Here is a 15473-nt window from a genome sequence, read left to right as displayed (position 1 = left end):
CTCTCATACAACATTATGCAACAGAGATATAATTATGTGCAGTGTAATGGCAGGGGGAAAAAAACAAAACATAAGTGGCTGCCTTGTCTTTTGAGAGCTGCTTTTCGTGCTGCTGCGTGTTACTTCCCCTCAGCACCAACCCACTGTTAGTTCAGGACCTTGGAGAGCTCTCAGCCTGCAGCAGCCACCTGTGTCAATACACAGCTGTAGATTTATTTCTTATTGTAAAGAACGAAGCAGATTCATTTAAAGAGCGTTGTTTGGGTTGTTACACACCAGAAGATGTGAATTTAGCAAATATAGCCAACTTGCAGTCATGATCAGTTATGACTCCAATGATAGCTAATAACTCATAATGACTGCTTAGAGCAGTCTTAGCTGTGCGATGCTTTCAGACCCCTCTATACATCTGCAGACACTCAGACATTTGCAAAAGCAGCCAAATTAAATTAAAAAAAAAGTGGAAGAATTTATTCAGAGCTCTGCAGATGAGCTGCAGTTTGTGCGTGGATACCATGTGGGCCAATAGCGCCCTCTCCTGGAGAGCACATTAGCTCCTTCTATCGATGTGTGCAACGGTAACACATTTTAAAGCGAGATTAAAAAAACAAATAGGTTTGTAGCCTATAAAGGCAAATACAGTTCAGTGTATCCCAATAGACACACTGACAGGGAATAAGAGCCACTCGCCCACTCCATCTTGGAAAACATTTTACAACTGATGCCTCGTTTTCATGGATTGCTGTCACATATCTGTTAATTTGGGATTTACAGAAAAACATGACCACATTTAATTTTTAAAAGGTTACTGTTCTCTATAAGCGTTTATTCCTCGAGTCACTTGGCTGCTTCATTGGTGACCAGGTTTTCATGTCACTTCACACGTTACGTAACGATATAATATGAGAGTGAGACAGAAGGGTCTTTGAAGCGTTAATATAAGTATGCCCGGCTGTTTCTTAACATTTTATTGGAGTCCGAAGCCAATTTTCAAGGCAAAATAAATGAGATCACAACCATCAACAAAGAGTATTTTTTAAAGATGGTGTAAATTTTTATTCCAAAACACCACATTGTTTTCGTATTTTAACTCTGCCAGCTGATTTATAGTCTCCTAGATTGTATGCTGCTGTCCTGCGTGGACGCGCAGCAGCATCTGCGCCTTTAAGAGCATCTCTGACAGCATCCTCCTCTGTCACGGACGCGCACACAGCAGCTCAGTATTTGAGAATACAGCTTAGCTTTTCTGCACGCACATCCTTCTAAAGATACATCACAACATCGCACAGTTACGTTTATCGGCATTATTTCTCCACTGGACATTGATGCATTTGCCTCAACGGTCGCCGTAGCGGTCTAGCCGATCGTTCTTGCTTTTATTTCCTTCCTCCCCGCATCCAAAGACTGATCTACGCTACAAGATGGCTGAGTTGAATTTGGGGAAGGGGCTGACTGCAGGGAAAGTGGCCAGCAACGTTCAGAAAAAGCTAACGAGAGCCCAAGAGAAGGTAAAAGATGCTCACTAACGCGTGGATGTGTGCGGAATGCTCATCCAGGCCTGCGAGCCGCGAAGCAGCAGTGCCGCTGCCGCATCCACCAGCGAGGCGCAGTGTCGCATCACGACATCATAACAGTCGGGGCAGGGATGCTGTGTTTGGAGATGGGGATGAACACTTCAAATGCATCTTTCCTGCAGTCACTGTCATACCGCGGGCACGTTCGTGCTGCAGTGAGAAATACTGTAGGCCTCATGATTCCATCTGTCATAGTTTAACCTATGACTGACGTGTTTCTGACATTTTAAATCAATACCCGAGCGTCTTAGTGAGTGTTTGTCACGAAAATAGTGACTGAAGAAACAGTCTCTTGCCTTTTACTGGCACTGTGTTTATAATTATTACTCATGCTGCAGTGTATAAAGGTGGTAGATATGAGGCCTAGTCCGTGCGTTCATGCACCTGCGTGTTGTGTACTGAATAAATGACAGGGGGCGCTATTTGTCTACCATAATGCATCATGTACTGTATTTCTTGAGAGAGCCAGGCAGAGAGAAAAGTGATGGGGTGTGTTAAATATGTGTGAATGTCACTGTATTGACAGCATGCACATGAGCTCATATGGAAATAATATGTAGCAAGCAAACATGGATTTATGTATTATATCATGTGGCTTATCTCTTATTTATTCACTGATCAGAAGACTAAACAGCACCATGAATGCAAAGCAATTGTGTTAAACTTAGAAGAAAGTGAGAGATCAATGGGTGAATGATCATGTGAACAGTGGACTTTATGGACGATGGCTTCTGTCTTGAGCAGGATCGATTGCTAAGCTGATCCTTGGTATAATCAATAGTGTTATCATTTGTTCGGCTGACAGGTTCTTCAGAAGCTTGGCAAAGCCGACGAGACCAAAGATGTTGCTTTTGAAGAGGGAGTGATCAACTTCAACAAACAATATGTGAGTACAGTCCGGTGTATGGTGCTATGATGTATGGCGGAGTCTAATTTTCCCAGAAATCAATGATTCTTTTGACCAATTATTAAATTAGATTACATCTTATAATGAGATGTTGCTCACCAGGTTTGTAGTCTTTTCTGTACATTCTGCAGATACTGTATAAACTGAATTTTGCATTCGCTCAAACAGGCTGGCATGTTCTGACAGTGACATACTGTATCCACTGGCTCAGCAAGCTCGTAGCATTTCTGTACGTGTCTCCTCACACTGTTTTGTGTTCTGAGCCTTGTGTTTTACATTTCACCCCCAGACTGAAGGCAGCAAACTGCAAAGGGACCTAAGGGCATACCTGGAGGCAGTTAAAGGTATCACACACACAAGCCCGTGCAGATTCAAACTGCTGTACACACAAACACACTCGCACACTCCTTGCATGTGCCAAGACACACGTGTAGACACACAATCATGCACATACCGACACGCATCTTAATCTGCAAATGATATTCCACAAACGTGTGTGTGTGTTTGTCCTCAGCCATGCACGAGTCCTCCAGGAACGTGCAGGCGTGTTTGGCTGACATGTATGAGCCGGACTGGTACGGCAAGAACGAAGTGGATTCCATCGTGGAGGTCAGAAACGCTTCTCATTATTGTGTTTAAAATGAATGTGTGATGAAAGTGTGAGGACAAGCTGGTTTCCGTATTAAAGTCCAAAACAATTTATTATGTTGTATAGTAGTTGATTGAGTGTGTGTGTTTGTGGGTGTTTGGCTCCTGATTAGCTTCTGCAGCAGCTATTTACAGTATGCACAGCTGTGTGTGATTGTGTTCCTTGGCTCTTTTGCTGTCCTCTTGACAAAATTACATGTTAGCATCTCTTGTGAGAAATGTTGAGGAGCTCATTGAATTGTCCCCCGACTTCATAACTCTCGAAATGAGCTTGCTGGCTGCAAGGAAATACTGTTCAGTTACAAGGGTTTCAGGTTATTCTTAATTTACATACAAGACCACACTCCATATATGTAGCAACAGAGCTACTAAAATTTATACAAAAGAGAGGGAGAACTACATCCAGGAAGCATACTGGCAATGAAACAAGCGTTGCGAGCAGTTAGTCTTTTTTAATCTCTGATATTGGTCCTGTTATGTGCGTCCATGCTGCAGGATTGTGATGTGCTGTGGACTGACTACCACCAGAAGTTGGTTGATCATGCTCTCATCTCCATGGATACTTACCTGGGCCAGTTTCCTGATATCAAGGTCAGTTGTGTGGTCATAGAGACCTCTAGCAACCACGACCAATAATCACTGGCATCTAGTGTTCATGGAGTGCGACCCAGGCTTTCCTCCACATCATGTGTTACATTGTGTCATACACTGCTTTATTTGCATTACAGTTGCATTTGATTATAAACATTTAATACAAAAATAACCGCTGAAAAGATAGAAGATGCAAAAACTGTAATAAAATCTGATGTTTACAACAAGTTTGTTAGCTGTTGCTTTGCTGGAAGCTAACAAAAACAAGTTCATATTTGAAAGATGAAAACTGAGTAATTGGATGCAGGTGGAGACACTGAATGACACAAATACTTCACCTCCTCTTTTCTCTTGCCCAGGCACGTATAGCTAAGAGGGACAGGAAGCTGGTCGATTACGACAGCGCCAGGCACAACTATGCCACCACACACAAGGCCAAGAAAAAGGATGGGGGCATTAAAATTACCAAGGTAAAACAAGGACAAAACATGTGTTGTGTAAACATGTATTACATTTAACAGCATTATATGGCTTCCCTGTCTCTCTCTCTCTCTTCCAGCCTTCCTCCTTGTTGGAGAGGGCCACTCCAGGCTGGGCTCAGGGTATCTTGTCTGCCCACAATGTTGCCCAGAGCAGTCTGTCCAGGAGCCAGGTACACGATAATCTTACTGCTCTTCCTACAATGTCTGTTGACCATGAAAGGGTGATAAGGGGTGCCCAGCGGTCAAAGACACATGAGATGGAACAAGGAGGCCCTCAGTTTGAACGTTGCTGCATGGCATTGCTGTCTTTTTCTGTTTTCTGTCACTCGCTACTGTCAAATATCTAATGAAGGCAAAATGAAGATGAGATCAGCACAGCGACTGCAGCCAAACTATGCTGAAGAGTAATCATTAAGTTGCAGGGGATGTCACACACACACACGTACAGCATGCGATTTATCAGCATAACATCAAACACAGACTCACGAACATGCTCTAATTCATCATGCCAACACATTCTGTGTGTGTGTTTGTGTGTGTGTGTGTGTGTGTGTGTGTGTGTTTCAGGCTGAGGAAGAGTTAGAAAGAGCCCAGAAGGTGTTTGAGGAGATTAATATTGACTTGCAAGAGGAGTTACCTTCACTCTGGAACAGGTGTGTATGTGTGTGTGAAACCGATTTTCCTGTTGATGGATGCCATAATTACTTTTCACTTACATCTGTGCTACATTTACCCTGACAGGATATTAAATTAAGTCAAGCCAGTAGTGCGGTCAATACTCTCTCTCTCTCTCTCTTTTCTGCCCTTTGTAGTCGTGTTGGGTTTTACGTCAGCACCTTCCAGAGTTTGGCTGGTTTTGAGGAGAAGTTCCACAAGGAAATAAGCCGGGTGAGACCTTTGTATAGAGCATCATTAATGCTGAATTTAGATAAAGCCAGACAAAACAAATTGACGCAGTGTATCAGATAACAGTTGATGGAAAAGGCCAGTTTTGACAACATCTGCAATGTCTTGCTGCCCTTCAACTCAATGTAATGAGTGTGACCCAATGTAAAGCCTCTTACAGCTCTTTTCTTATTGTTTTTTTTCCTGTTGTAAAAGTCAAACATTGGGTTTTAACTGGCTGTAGTGAGATTATTTCCTGTATTGCTGCCTTAGTATCTAACATCCGTCTGTCCCGCTCTGCAGTTGGATCAGGATTTGTATAACGTCTTGGAGAAACTGGAGGGAACAGATACAAGGTTAGTGAGCAGTGATCCATCATGTAAACTGTATCATAGCAAGACTTTTTACTGCAGAATGCCTTTTAATAGCTTGTGTATCTTATATTATAGTTAAGTATAATTTAATATTCTTTCAATATCAACGATTTTGATTCTGCATGGAATTAAATGTCAAGATATCTAATCAGCATATCAGCATCTTTAATAGCCAATAGCTGACAGCGATGCTGTTCAGACTTAAAAATACTGAGAAATTGTGTAATAGTTTGGCTTTTATATTGTGTTTATTTTCCCACTCAGGTAAAAGTCCAGTAACCTCAGGTTTTAACAATTACAAAAAAATCCCATAATCTACCTGAAAACCCTGCTGAGACTCACTGATGAGTCACTGTGGTTGGTCATCTTAACCTGCTTAGAAAATACTTATACGTCTATCTCTTCTCAGACTTGGACAAAAATAAGTCTTTTCAGAAATGTTTGCAAATATCTCGACATCTTGAGAGCACATTGGTGAATGTAGTGTGCCGCATCAGAAGTGAAAGTATCATTGAATTCAGTGGTGAGGTTAAATGGATTTAACCATCACAAAAGCAAAATTTTTTACTCCATTTGTTTTTAGGTACAATCAGTAAACTATTTGAGGAGGGACGAAGGGGGATGCAGTCCCCTTGTAAGGAACATAATCAGAATGCATCCCCCTTCTTAACTTGCCACCCCCCCTCTCCATCCCCTAGTGGCAGAGAGAGTGCAGGGGCAGAGGGGCTGTTTAGTTGAATATTTTAGTGTAGTCTGTCTGATCTTTGATCCTTTATCTCACTGAAATTTGTGCCCGACCCTGGTTCTGAAGTATCAGCACTACGCTACACTACAGCACGGCGCTGTCTGTGGTGCTGAAGTAGCTGACAGATTTGTAATCGCGCCTTTTTCTCTCAGCCCCACCCTTCTGTCTTTTTCAACATGGATCTGTGATATTTTCTGAATCATAAATGCTCAATTTTACACTATGTTGCAGCCTATTTACTAGAGTAGCATCATGTCGTCTGTGTAGGAGAGGATCATAGAGACACACTGTGTCTGTATTATTCCCATAATATTCCTATCATATGTATCTATGATCATTCAGTGCTATCTGGGCTACACCCCCAGACCAAACCATTTGTGTAGCAAAATGGGGTTAGGGTTAGCCTAATCATGAGGCCACCCCCCATATAAAAATCACTCACTGGCTACAATATGCAATATATTTGCTGTTGAATAAGTTGCTGTGTTGTGCTCTGTTTCTGACGTATTCTTCGAGGATAAATGTTGGAGAGGCTAAAATATCCATTTTATTGTTTTTCTTACTTAATTTGATCTCGCTATTCCTTTTAAGTCTGGAAAATGTGACACTTGTGGATTAAAACTACAAATCAAAAACACTGTAAGCTGAAGGAATAGACAAACAAAAAGGCACGCATTAACCTGGAGCCACCCCTGAACCCCCCCTTACAGAAAGACAGGTAAAAGCGACGCCTCATCATCAGGAACAAATAGGAGGTAACCGGCAGCATTTGTGGTAACCATGGTGACACAACTCTTGTCTGTCTGTCCAACTGACCTGTCTGTCCAGCTATCTGTCTGTCAGTCAGTCTGCAGCCTTGGGAGATCTGAGGGAGATTTAGTGCTTGGTTGTGCAAGTGAATTCATAGACACACTGATCAGAGAGTTGAGCGCCCAGAGCTGCAGATATATAAGAGATGAGCAAACCTGTATGTTTAATGCTGCGCCAGGCAAGACTGTTACCTAACACTAGAACCCAAATCACAAGGTATGCAGTATCTCATCTCCCACCAACCGAGGCTGAGAACATTAAGTGATAAATCAAAGTGTTTGCCTAGAATATGACAATTTTCACCTTGAGGCAGGGAGTATATTTTCAGATCTGCTTCACATTATTCCTCCTTTATTCACCAATGTTAGACCTTTTAACACTTGTTGTCCCTTTAGTATCCTATTGGATATCCCACTGGCTGATGTACACAGCAGGATGAATCTATTAGGGGGCCACAGGGGATAAATTAGTTGCTGGGCTCTATTAAGCCCCCTGTTACTCCCCTTTTTTATGTAATTTGTAGAGTTTTTCTACAGTTGCTTTGCATTTGCACTGAACGTCGTAATCTAAGGGCATGACCTTATCAATCAGTTGATTGCTTCGATGCTGCTTTTTCCAAACAAAGTTACACATATTTCAAGCTGCTGAACTGCAGGCACACAGTAAGCATGGAACATCTGCCCCTACAAAATTGCCTGGTCCAGCAATAAGTTACAGGTTTTCCGACCATTGAAATATCCGCAGATCTTTGGCTGCTCTTGAATGCCTCTGTCACTGCTGGCTTGTGAGGACTTACTGGAGGCACAGATAAAGCCTGCTTGCATGGGATGAAGGGAGGAAGAGAAGAGGAATGGAGGGAAGGGAGGCTCACTTTTCTTGCATGAAAACTCTTGCAACGACAACTTCCGCTTGGACCCCTTTAGAGCATGCCTTGTAGCTTGTGTTAGCTTTTAGCCGCTCTTTTTAACCTTTGCTAGACCTTTTCTCACGCATTGTTTCCGATCTTTGTCGCTTTCTCTGTAATTTGTCCGTATCCTCTTTTTCGTCCTCCATATCTCTCTGTCTCATTCACTCAGTGGAAAAGAAGCATCTAACCACAGTCTCAGGCCAGGAGGACCACCACCAATCCCCAAATCTCCATCCAAGGTAACCACACCCTCACACACACACGCACCCACACACACACACACTGAAACTGTCTCTTGGTTCAGAGGCATCAGAGTTGTGTCATTGAATTATGTCTCCACGCTGGTGTGACTAATGGCACCAGTGATAGCTGCATTTAATGCTGGAGCTGGGATTAATATAAGCAGTTCTGCTTTTCCTGCAAGTCAGTCATCTATTAACACAACCCAGTATCATGGCAGGTCATTAAATAGTCATGAACTTTTATACTTTAAGAAATACATACAGATTCAGTTTCAAAAATTCAGACAAAACTGTACAAAAACAGAATCTGGAATTGCAAGTTCAACGCTGTATTTCTTTCTCTGTCCTAGCTAAAGCCAGCAGTGCCTCCCCCACCCAAGGTGACCCCGTCTAAGGAGCTGAAGACAGAGAACATCATCAACCTGTTTGATGCTGCAGCTGCTCCTGATATCAGCGTCACTTCTCCAACAGAGGTTAGTGAGCAGCTGTTGTCGACAAACAGCCACAGCCCTTTAACCTTCCGCTCTCCTGCACAGGTCAGAGCCTTTAAGTCTTCCTTCCTCTGGCCTGCTTTCCTCCTACTTCTCCTATTCTGCTCTATTCTTCTGTATTCTATTCTATTCCTGTTCCTTGCTTTCTCTGTTGCGCCCAGTTAGCCAATGAGCCCTCCTATTCCTGTTGTTATCAGTTTGACAGTCCTGCAGTGAGCAACCTATTGGACATGGACCTGGACTCTTTCAGTGCAGCAACCTCCACGGTCACACAGGTGGATGATTTCATGGCATGAACGTATAGATCATAGAGACCCTCCGCTGCAAGAAATGTCAAGCTTCACAAGAGATTTTATATTTTATCCAGAAAGGGTTTAAGTGAATTTCTTGATATTTAAGTCCAGGAGAACTTTGCCATCAGTTTGCAGTGCAGGACATTTCCAGTTGCCAGTGTAGTTGTTTGACTTTAAATGTATTGAAACAAGCTTGATAAGTCTGGATACAAAATGAAATCACTTGGTAAGCTTGGCATAGTTTGAGGTGTTACCTGCTCTGCTTCTTTCCAATTTACCAAACGAGAGGTGGATGATGGCATGATGATCTGTAGAAACTTGCTTTTAGTGTCCACTTCTTCCTGCTTCGGCACTATCCACAGATCACTCATGGCATGAACTGTAGACTGAAGCCCTGCTCCGCTCTTACTTCTTTCTCTTCAGAACTGTACGGCAGAATGTAGCTTTGATGCTGGGATGACGTGACATGTACTTACATTATCTGAGCCTACAGCTGAGTAACCCAGAAGCTGCTCACACGACTTGGAAGTTGAGATAAAATAAGTACACCTCATGTTATTTCACTCATTCAAAATGCATTCAGCTGCTGTTTGATCCAGGTCAGGCACTCCAATACCTGACGAATGAATGGCATGTAGCCTTCTGTAAACCTTGACCCAGCTGATACTGTAGGCACCAAAGACAGGCAAACTGGACCCATCATGGCAGAACATGTGGGGGAAAATATTTGTTTAGATCTGTTGTCATTGTAAATTACGAGTTACGAGACAATCCACATTATTACAACACAACATAAACACAGTTTCATTAGTAAGGATTAGTAATATTTAAATCCAAAACATATACACATAATGCAGTTTCAAAACTTCAGGTGGTAGACTGTATAAATTTCACTTGTCTGTTGATTAGAGGGCTTGAAAACTACATTGTATTATGAAGTGTTAACAGGCTTTGAGTCTAAACCAAGAAACCAAACCACACAACCACATAAAACTCGAACCATGGATCAAGTCAATAATGAGAAACGGTGCACTCACAGGGACAAACCTGAGAATAAACTCCCCACTCTGCTGCTCAAACTGTAGCTATTTCCCCCTCTTTTAGCCTATTGGCATGGTTTTATGGCATGAACATTTACTGTGTGATTCAATAAATTGTTTTTTTTTTAGCTCAGATTACCTTAATGTACCTGGCCAGTACAAAATAGGAATTTGTGGAGACATAAAACTATTGGTTAGGTAGGAAAAACAGCTCCAAATGAATGCTAATGACTCCTGTTATCAGAACGAATAATTCAGTGCAGCCCTGTCACATATTTGCCAGCATTTTGAGCCCTGGGATGTTTCCTTTAGCATAGGTGGGTTGACTTTTTCTTGTTTGTTTGTTTAATATGTCTGACAACAGCTCTCATTTGCCTCATTGCAGAGTAATTTGTGTCAAGATACTCTGAATAATGAATGAATAAAAATGAATGAAATCAGCTTTTGAGACTGATGCAAGATTAAATTACCTTTGTGCACCTTTGCCCTACATTGCACTTGCTCTGTGGATGTCTGACAAGTATAATAAATATATGACAGCACCTGCCACTACTTCAGACTTCACTTATTACTGCCTGTACTCTTGTTTCTGCTGAAGATCTACTGCTATGGGCTTGTAGGTTTAGAGCATGGGACCTGCACTGGAAATACTTCTTACTGAATGCAACGGGCATAAAGCAAGAGCTTTGTGAACAGTTGGGTTTTCTCTTCTCATTCTGTTGCTTCCTCTGTTTTCCACAGCCTGCAAACTGGGACTCATGGGTAAGCAGATCATCCTCATCTTAATGCATTTGGTTCAGTTTCCTGAAATATATAACTATCATTAGGATCATCATCCTCATCAACATATTTGTATTTGTGTTGTTCTTTTGTCATTGTTTACATTCACTACTTATGCAGCCATTATAGAAGCCTCGCTCTCATGATTATGCTGCACACCCACCGCAGTGTGAGTGCACTACACTGGGTCAAAGTATGCTTGAATGTCCTGCACGACACACGCTGGGCTTTCTGGGCAGCAGGAACTTCTATAATGACCATCTCTGTAAATGAACAAGCTTTTCCGTAAATGGATCTCTTTCATTTGTTTGTCCCAGATCTGTTTGTGCGTTGTCTTTGTGTCTGCAGTGCTTGATGTGATAACACTAAACACTGAAGAGATTGTTGTACAGCACAAATAGGACTTGGCAATGAGTGTGGGTCAATTCAGTTTCAAATTGACACTTTACACTGTTATATATGTCTGATGTGCAAGCCTCTCTTCAGAGCCATGTCTCTGTCTTCTGCAGTACACTGTGTGCAGGAGTGTATTGATGATATAAAGCATACTGCAGACCCAAAACCTGCAAAGGACTGATTGTAATACACCACTGCCACCCATAAAAGGCAACAAATGTACACACTCTTACAGCATAAATTTAACTGCACATTTAAATTTAAAATCCCTTCTGTGTGAAACAATTTGTAACTGAATTAACCTCCTTTCTTTGTGTTTCCCCCTCGTCTCCCTGTATGTCCACATGCTGCGCTGACATGTAGCCTGTACATGCTCGCTACATGCTCCATGTGGCACACAGGGAACAGTTTTGTTCTGAAAGTTGAAGTTGCTCAAGTTTTTCGTGGATTGCTTCATAGAAACGAGAATGGTGAACTAGTGAGATCTGGTTGGCAGCTTCACAAGGGCTTGCTTGCAACTTGGCATTCTGACCATTAACTGACCCTTTTGTGCATCCCTATCACTGTAAGAGAGCTGTGTCTCAACAATTATACAGTTCTGCTGTATTAACGCTTGAGGCAAAGCAGTGGTAGCTCAGAAAGGAACGACACTTCTGCTCTTACAAAGCTTCCTTCCTCTTTCTCCATCTGAACATAGCCGTGGGAATATAAACCATTCTTGCAAACGACACAAAGAAGATCCAACATCTATTTTCTGATGGGAAAAGGCTGACAGTTTTTGTGTTTTTATTCCTTCTGCTGCCACCTTTCCTTATCTTCATCTGTCTTTTAATTTAATCTGGACCTTCTCTGTAAGGTTTCTACTTCTACATCAATCTTCTTGGGACTAATGATGATGATGATGTTGATGGTGATGATGATATCTTGCTGACATCTGCTGCTGAACTCCTCACATTGATGTCCATGGCATCTTTTATGGCCCTGTCTCTGCTCATACGTTGCAGAACTGCACAATTTTACTTTAAATATGATAATAAGTTTAACCTAAATAATGCTTTATTCTGACTCGCCAAATCCCTTAAAAGGCCATTCTCATGGCTTTGCAGGTTTTAGCCCTTTTACTAATCAGGCAATGTTTCACATCATCGCCAACCATTTTCAAATGGCTGTAAAACTGAACTATGGCACAGGGATGCTTTGAGTGAAATGCTAACACCATGCTCACATGCTTACAATGACAATGCTAGCATTCTAATGATTAGCAGATGTTTGCCATGTTCACTGTCTTGGTTTAGCCTGTTAGCATGGAAACATTTGCTAATGCTAATTCAAATTAGCATTAAACACAAACTACAGTTTAGGCTGATGGAAAAGCAGGTGTTCAGTCATAAACCACAGTAAAATTTTGACAAGATGATGGAAATAGAGGAAAGTCAGATGATTCATAAAATCCTCAGGAGTCATCCTCAGGGCACCATCAAGGTCTGTACCAAATTTCATGCCAATCCATCCAGTAGTGATTAAGATATTTCAGTCTGGACCAAAGTGTCTGGCTGCCAGGCATTGCCACCCGTAGAGTCATGCCACTTGCATGGCTAATAATATGGTATGATGGAATATGGTCATCTTAAAGTCTAGCAAATATCATTTTTAGTTAATGGGCTTATAATAAATCCCTGCACCCCTTTAGTGCTGCTTTGATATCTCTATCAGTTTCCTAATCCCTTGTCCATCAAAAACGCTTTACTTTGTTCCTTACTTTACTGCTTATTCCTAAGCATCTTCTCCCACTGGAATGTTGAACCATTCAATCTGCCCTTGAATATCCCTTATACCTGTCCCTTAAAATTTCCTCAATCATTTGATTTACGACCCTCATTAGGTGAAGTATCTCTTATGACCTCTGATTCCTTGAAACTTGACCTTGCCCCTCAGCCTGAGGACAGTGGTGCCCAGGAAGAGGACACCCATGTGCACTATGACCCAGTGACTGCAGCTGCAGATGCCTGGGGGGATGACGGTTCGCAGCCTGTCCGCTATGACCCCATAGCAGCCGCCACCGAGGGCTGGGGGGATGACGGAACCAAACCAGTTCGCTATGACTCTGTGGCTTCGGCTGAGGAGGGAGGGGGGGTTGATGAGAGCCAGCGGGTTCGGTCCGACCCCATGGCCGAAGCCCAGGAGGCCTGGGATGATGATGGCAGCCAGCCGGTCACAGAGGTACCTGCCACGGAGGATGAAACACCTGCAGCTGAGGCTCCGGCTGAGGCCGCTGAGGAAGAAGCTGCGCAAGCTTCCGCTGCGTTGGATGATGAAGAGGGTCAGGTAACCAAGGAGAGAAAAAAATATGGAGAAATGCATCTGGACGAAAATGGCGGATGCATTGTTTTTTGGGGAGGAGGTTTGAGCATCAGGTACTGGAAAGAGACAGATGATAGAGAGATACATTGTGAGCGAAAGGTGGAAGGATGAGAGCTCTTGAGATGAAAAGATTTAGGATGCATCTGGACCAGCAGCATGGATGCATCAACTGTGACACAGAGGGAAAGCTGGAATTGAATTGCTCAGGGAAAGAGTATAGACATCTGCTTCACACAATTAATCCAAGTCACTGCTAATCACAAGTCCACGCACATAGTATGCTGTGCAAAAGCTTTACCTTTATGGCAACTGTGCATTAGTGACCAGGCTTAACTGTCTAGTCAACATACATGTTTGTATTAGCCATAACTTTGGTGTTCAGGCTGTGCGGCTTGTCTTTTTGTCTGTCTGTGTCTGCTCTGTCTGTTCTTCTTCCTTTCATTCTTTCCCCCTCCTTATCTGCATCTGTCTCACTCTCTAACCTCTCTCTGTTATTCTTCTATGTCTCTCTGCTCTCAGGGTGAGTCTGCAGCAGCTGCTGCAGCAACAGTGGAAGAAGAAGCGACTGAGAAGGTGAGTGCAAGAGGAGCGACTGTAACATGCAATAACATGGAAAGTGTTAGAATGTGCTTTTTTTTCACAGATATTAAATAATATCTGCTGGCATTTTTATGTCGTGTTTTTACACAATAAGACTTTTAGGGTTTTAGTTTTTCTGTATGTTCAAAATGTCAGTAAGTGGTTCCTCTTTGTTTCTAGACACCTGTAGCTGCAGAAGCACCAGAACCAACAGAAGAAGCATCAGAGCCTGCAGAAATGCCACCTGGCTTCCTGTTCAAGGTAAAACACAATTCAGAATGAAAGAATGAATGTCAGTAATGGTGAACATCTACTTAACAACTGCATCATATATAAGTGGAGATTATTGATGTTAGTATTTATGTGACACAGGTCCAAGTGATGCATGACTATGCCGCCAACGACACAGATGAGCTGGAGATGAAGGCTGGCGACGTGGTGCTAGTAATCCCCTTTGACAACCCTGAAGAACAGGTGCACACACACACACACACACACACACACACACACACACACAAACACACACACACACACACAGAGTCACATACTGTGGTGAGGTGAATATGTCTTCATTTCCATGCCTGTGTGTGTAGGATGATGGCTGGCTGATGGGAATGAAGCAGGACGACTGGCAGCAGAACAAAGAAAATGCCGCTAAAGGGGTATTTCCTGAAAACTTCACCCAAAGGCTGTGAAAGAGGAGGACAGGACGTCATTCCAGCTTCTTTCTTTATGTCTCTCTCTTCCTCTTGCCTCAATCCTTCCTTCTCCCTGTTTGCCCTGATACTGTATCTTTCCTAGGACTTTGGCCATAGAAGCAGAGCTGTCACAGCCCTGGTGGAAATCATGCATTTCTTAGGTCTGCTACACTGTGCTAAAAGTGGATCTTGGCATTTCTTTGGATTTCTGCCAACATTTACAAATTGCAGATGTAGCCATTTCACAGGTCCCACTCTTTGCTGAATTATTGTCGCTTCTCCGCACCAGAGGACTTGATTAGAGAATTCACATCATACAGGATGCATGCAGGGATGGGTGCCTCTGCAATGGCTGCCGCTGCAATTGCGTTCTAATTTTTATACCTAGTCACGTCTCATCATTAACTCTCCAAGTCATAGTCCACCACCATAACGAAGAAACTGTCTATTGAGGCATGCTTTTGTTCATCTGATACTGAGAGATTGAGAACAGTGTGAAATCATGCCAGACAATGCCAAGTGTAGCAGAGTGTCCCTTGCACACATGTATATTAAGCCCTAAAAGCTGTTTCTTAACAATGGAGGGGGGTAATGCCGAAAAGATGGCAACTTTACCCCAGTCAAATTGCAAAAAGACCTTTGAACACACAAGGTGCAGATGTCTACCAGC

The 15473-nt window shown here is 42.6% G+C and overlaps 1 protein-coding gene across 1 annotated transcript; it reads left to right on the top strand.

Annotated features, from left to right (window-relative positions):
• Window positions 1-1421: 1421 nt before the first annotated feature.
• Window positions 1422-14800, top strand: LOC121616094 (myc box-dependent-interacting protein 1). The gene is made up of 19 exons (XM_041950722.1): window positions 1422-1508; window positions 2380-2460; window positions 2771-2825; window positions 2996-3090; window positions 3625-3720; window positions 4080-4190; window positions 4280-4372; window positions 4770-4855; window positions 5015-5090; window positions 5391-5443; window positions 6917-6961; window positions 8093-8162; window positions 8516-8638; window positions 10731-10751; window positions 13101-13490; window positions 14046-14099; window positions 14286-14366; window positions 14478-14579; window positions 14699-14800. The coding sequence occupies exons 1-19, from the start codon at window positions 1422-1424 to the stop codon at window positions 14798-14800; spliced, it is 1821 nt and encodes a 606-aa protein (XP_041806656.1).
• Window positions 14801-15473: the final 673 nt, after the last annotated feature.

This window comes from Chelmon rostratus, chromosome 13, assembly GCF_017976325.1.
Source record: "Chelmon rostratus isolate fCheRos1 chromosome 13, fCheRos1.pri, whole genome shotgun sequence".
In the NCBI taxonomy this organism is placed as follows: domain Eukaryota; kingdom Metazoa; phylum Chordata; class Actinopteri; order Chaetodontiformes; family Chaetodontidae; genus Chelmon; species Chelmon rostratus.
The sequence above is the reverse complement of the archived record's forward strand: the minus strand, read 5'-3'. Positions and strand labels throughout refer to the sequence as shown.